General features: G+C 52.1%; 2 protein-coding genes across 2 annotated transcripts in view; one reads left to right on the top strand and one right to left on the bottom strand.

Moving 5' to 3' along the window:
* The window catches only part of SLC25A42 (solute carrier family 25 member 42), a 36,918-nt gene extending 34,737 nt beyond the window's left edge, over positions 1–2,181 (top strand). Inside the window, exon 8 of the mRNA XM_025044138.1 lies at positions 1,723–2,181. Within this exon, the coding sequence (XP_024899906.1) occupies positions 1,723–1,754 (32 nt within the window). The 3' untranslated portion in view covers positions 1,755–2,181. The remainder of the gene's footprint in view (positions 1–1,722) is intronic.
* A 262-nt stretch (positions 2,182–2,443) lies between these two features.
* The window catches only part of TMEM161A (transmembrane protein 161A), a gene marked incomplete at its 5' end in the record, with an annotated part of 9,703 nt that continues 6,948 nt past the window's right edge, over positions 2,444–5,198 (bottom strand). The window contains 6 exons of the mRNA XM_015586370.2: positions 2,444–3,292; positions 3,426–3,522; positions 3,637–3,811; positions 3,952–4,065; positions 4,168–4,311; positions 4,409–4,469. Coding sequence (XP_015441856.1) covers positions 3,039–3,292; positions 3,426–3,522; positions 3,637–3,811; positions 3,952–4,065; positions 4,168–4,311; positions 4,409–4,469 — 845 coding nt within the window. The remainder of the gene's footprint in view (positions 3,293–3,425; positions 3,523–3,636; positions 3,812–3,951; positions 4,066–4,167; positions 4,312–4,408; positions 4,470–5,198) is intronic.

Here is a 5,198-nt window from a genome sequence, read left to right on the forward strand (position 1 = left end):
CCCTCTGCCATTGGCTGAGCAAAGTGGTGGCAGTGGGGGTTGGGGAGGGCATTGCCAACAGGTTTCCCATCGGTCTAGGTATGAAGAGAAAGAGAAGGTTAACAGGAAAGATGGAGCTGATGTGACTGAGGGGTTGGACATGCAATACTGGGCATGCTGGCTGAGCGGCCTGAGATGCCCAGGGCCATAGAAAAACTGGGATTTGCTGACAAACGTGGGGCCCCATGAGAGGGGAGCCTGCAGTGGGAGGAGGGGAGGGCAACCCACAGGGGTGGCCAGGGAGTTGGGTGGTGACCAGGCAGTTACCGGTGGGGAGGACGCAGTGAGGGCAGGAGGAGGCCCGAGGACTTGGCAAAGCTCCAGCTCGAATGGATGAACCTCAGGTTCTGTTTCAGTTTGTCAGGTCTTTTCTTTGCACTGGTTTTCTCCTTGGCTGACTTCTCTTGAGGCAAAGGTTTGATTTGTTTTGGGGTTTTCTTGTTTTTTTTTAATTCTCCTTTTCAGCTAGTCTGGAAATTATATAGTCTGTCTCTTATGATGCAGGGTTTGTCAGCATTGGCACTGCTGTCTGGGCCTGGGGCATTCAGTGTTGGGAACCATCCTGGGCACTGTGGGGGGTTGAACATCTCTGGCCTACACCTACCAGATGCCATTGGCCTCTCCCCCTGAAGTGGTGCCAACCAAACATGTCTCCAGACATTTTTCATTGACTAGTGTCCCTTGACCACCAGCTTCCATCTCCCCTATTTTTGACTGTGGTTCTACCTTCTTTTTCTCATTCTTACACTTTTTTTGTATGTGTGAAATGTGTAACAAAGAGTCTGTAAATAGCTATGTGATTTGATGCAGAGCAGTGAGAGGTGTAACTGTCACCATTCTTCCTGCTTTGGCTGTCTTGTGAATGCTGCACCTCATTGCGCCTGTGCCTGACATGTCACTGCATTGCTTTTGTTTATGGTGTTTGTACCTTCCTATGTTTGTACCTTCCTGTGTCCCTAAGTCACATGACACTGAGATCCAGAGCAGAGAATATGCACAGTCATGATTGAGTGAAGGGACAGGTGGCCCAAGGTGCCGCTGCAGGAGGAGCTGTGCCCAGTGGGCCCGGGGCCACTGGATGTCAGCTCACAGGGAGTCCCTGATGACTCGAGGTGCCATAAGACAGTGCAAGGAGACAGTGCTCTATCACCTTTTGATTCTTGGGCCACTAGGTATGGCCTGTTCTGTCCTCACTGGGAGTTAGTCTTTGTTCTGGAACTTCCCAGAGACGTGCCTTGGGATGGGGCTCTTGTCACCTAGCATCAGGCACCTGGAATATTCTAGTCCTGGGGAGTTCCCTTTGCATCATTCCATGGAGTGTCTCATTGTTTATTTGGATTTCTCCTGCTAGAACTCTCATTATTTTGAAGATTCTTCCTCTGATTCCAATCTAATTTCCTTTGTTCTTGTTTTGCATATCCTTTTTGGTTGTTCCTTCTGCAGGATTTCTACAACTTTATTTTCCATCTGCTTTTAATCTACAAGAGCTCAAAAAGAGAACAAAAATGGTTCTTCAGACATTCCTTTTTAGTAGTATTCTGTTCTTGTTTCATAGATACAATCTCTTTCCTCTGAGAATATCTAGACTGTGTTTTGTAAGTTCTCGTCTCGCTGTAGAATCAATTTCCCTAAGTTGTTTTTTTTTCTGTTTGGGTCTGTTTTCCATACTGGATACCTCCTCAGATCTCTGGACACTCCTGGCCATCTGCTCATAATGAAGAATAGGGACTGAGACAAGCAGATTGGAAGACCAAGTGAGTGCGGGGCACACGTGGACTCACAGCTAAGCTGGTGGCTGATGGGAACTCCATGGTGCCAGTGTTGTTAAATCTTTCTTCTTGGGCTAGCTGGGTTCCACAGGGGCCTTCAGTTTCATGCCTGGAAGATTCTAGAATCTACACATAAGGGTGAGGGATGGTGGCTCTCTTCATTTAGTATTCATTATGTGTAGCCACCTAATCCCATTTGCCACCATACACCCTACCAAGCATGGCTTCCCTCCTGGCTGTGCAGTGGTGTCAAGGGAGAGACACAAGTGCCTGAGAACTTTCCAAGCAGCTTCCACACCAGCAGGCTCCGTGTCTCACCTCCACCCTCAGCCTGGCCTGTTGGGACCCAGTGCAGTCAGTGCCTCTGGAAGCTTCTACAGGTAAATCCAGTTATTTCCTGGGCTTCAGGATTGGTGTCCATGGGCTCTTCCCTTAATTCCCACCTTCTGGAACATTTAACTGCCTCTTTTATGGGAGATTTGAGGATAAAACTTAGATGATGCATTTAGTTCACCTTAACCCAGGTTTTAACCCTTGTTTTATGTATACTTTTCATGTTTATCCATGTAACAAAACCAAAGTTTCAAAAGTCAAACACCACTCTAGGACAACAGCATGGGATGCTGCCTGATTAATAAGTTGTTGAATAAAGCCAATTAAGATCTTTATAATTTACTTAGTTCAATTTTGGCTTTTCTGCCATGTGTTTGTTGCTGTATATACGTGCACACACACTGGGTTCCCACTATGTAGCCAGTGACAGAAAAATTCTGGAGTCAGAGGGCTCCTCGTCCTCCTCCTCCTGGGTCCCCATGGCCTGAACAATGTGCACATTTGCCTGCACGTGACCTTTACAGGAAAGCAGTCCCCATGCACCTGTGGCTGAGGGCAGTAGCCACTGTGGCCCAGCCCAGAGCCATAGCTACCCCCATCTCCCTTCTGTTTCCTTTTTGTACAAAGCCATTATTCAGAAGGGTGGCCCCTTACTCTGCTGTCAAACCTGAATGTACACACGCAATCCAGGAACAAAGGCTGTAGGGCCCCCTGCCACTGGCCCCAGGAGTCAGTTTCAACACAGAAGCTCAGGGTCCAAGGGGCCTTCATAGGACTGCAGTAAAGGATTGGGCACAGTGGAGATTCCCAGGCCTACTTGCACCTGGGGACAGTGAGGCACACACAGAAGGGGCAGCCATGGGGCCCCCATGGGGCCCCAGGAGTGTCTGCAGGTGGCTAGGAGCCTGCCAGATGCTGGTAGAAGTAGAGGCCGAAGAGGCTGGAGAGCAGCTGGCAGGCGGCAGTCCACCAGATGAGAAAGGCCAGGACACCGCGGAGGAAGAGGGGAGTAAGCAGGCCGCCCAGGGCCCCAGTGATCCGGGCCGCTGCCTGCTGGGCCTCGTCCTCCTTGGGGCCCACCGGGCCATGGCGGGCTGCTGCCAGCACTGGAGATAGTGAGAGGGCAGGCCCCAGGCCCCAGGAGTAGCCACCTGTGAAGAGAGAGGGAGGGGTGGAGGCAGAGAGAGGCGGGTAAAGGGGGCCGAGGCCAGGGCTGCCTCAGGGACGTCCAGCCCGCCCAGAACTCCCAGCTTACCCCCACCCCAAGAGGCAACTCCCTCTCACCAAGTGTTTTGAGCAGCAGTGTGCAATTGAGGGTGAGGATGAGCGGCGTCAGGTACTGCAGGCTTACCACCGTCACATAGCAGTAGACCCGTACCACCTGGTGGGCAGGTAGCAGTGGCAGGTGACCCTCTGGACTTGGGCTGACCCCAGGCTGAAAGGACTGGAAGCCCCACCCTGCACCCCAGGCTCCCTCCCTAACAGGCACCCATACCCGCTGCTGGATCTCTCGGGCCTCAATGCAGCCAGCCTCCCGCCGCAGCTGCTCCACGCGGGACTTAGCCAAGCACAGGTAGGCCTGCAGGTGGGGCCGGGTCAATGACAGCCGTAGTAGGCACAGTGCCACTAGCACCCAGAGGCGCAGGGAATTGAAGGCTGAGTCCGACAGCCTGTGTGGAGCAGGGCAGAGGGCTAGTGAGGCCACACCTCCCCTCAGTATCTTCCCACAGGACCCACAGCTCTCTTAACAACTCCCTGAGCCTAGGAGATTGGAATACACCTTCCCTTCCAGCCCCACTCCCATACGCACAAGGAGAAGTGTGCCTCCCCAAAGGGCAACTGGTGCAGGAAGTCCCGTGCAATGGGCCGGGTCCAGAGCCACAGGATGAATAGGGGGGACAGGAAGCTGGTGTGCAGGAGGAACCTGGGAGCAAGAGCACATCAAGGTGAGGCCTGAGCACCCACCATGTCCCCAGCCTCTCCCCTAGGCTCCCCAATCTCCCACCCACCTGACCCTCCACTTAACTGCAGCATGGGCTGGTCTTCTGACATGGTCAGTGCATCCCGGTGGGTCTGGGCCAGCCGCAGGCCTGGGAAGGTGAGGAAGGCACCCAGCATGGAGCCCAGGACTGCTAGCCCCACACGGATGGCCAGCTTGGCCAGAGGAAACCTGAGGAGAAGAGACAGATCAGGGTCCCCAAGGCCTGTCAGCACCTTGCCTGCAGGTCACAGCCTGCCCCTGCCCCCTCTCCCTTCCCAGGACTCACGCCCAGTCCCAGCCCTGTGTCTTCAGAATTGGCTCCAAGTTCTGGGTCATACTGGCCAGGCCTGGAGAAGACAGGGAGAAGGGTGGGGTAGAGTAGACTCCTGGGAGCTCAGAGCCTACTTAGCCCCTCTCCTAGATGTCCTCTGCTCCCCACGTAGGAACGTACTAGCGGCAGCCATGCCCTGTGCCAGGCATAAGGACCACTTTGTGCTCTGATCACATGAAGCTCTTTTCAAAGAATAGGAGAATGTTCTGGGCAGGCCTTTGATTGGACTGGAGGACAAGGTGGGGGGATGGGGGGGGCACTGAATCCGAGCTTACTGAATTACACCAGGAGCTGGGGGCATGAAGTGTTCCTGCAGAAGAAAACTAAAGTCCTGAGACAAACCCTCAGGTCAGGCCTCCAGATTTTCCACAGAGAAAAGTAAATATAAACTCACAACCAAAATCACCAAACATACAAGGAAACAAATCACTATAAAGGAGAGTCAGCATTAAAAAAAAACCCCAAAATTTAGACCCTAGGGACTTCAGAAACTGGCATTATTATATGTGAAATGATTGAGGAAAATAAAAGCTAGAATCAGAATAGGTGACATGAGACTACCTCAGATGACCAGGTAGATTTGCAAAGGAACCCGTTAGGCTCTTCTAAAAGGAAAATACGATTATTGAAACGATAGGTTGTTAAACAGGATACCAAAAACAGCCAAGAAGGAATTCATGAATTGGATCTGAAGAAATCACTCAGATTCCAACTCAGAAAGACAAGAAGGTGAAGAATATGAAGA

This window comes from Pteropus alecto, unplaced genomic scaffold, assembly GCF_000325575.1.
Source record: "Pteropus alecto unplaced genomic scaffold, ASM32557v1 scaffold160, whole genome shotgun sequence".
NCBI classification, from domain to species: domain Eukaryota; kingdom Metazoa; phylum Chordata; class Mammalia; order Chiroptera; family Pteropodidae; genus Pteropus; species Pteropus alecto.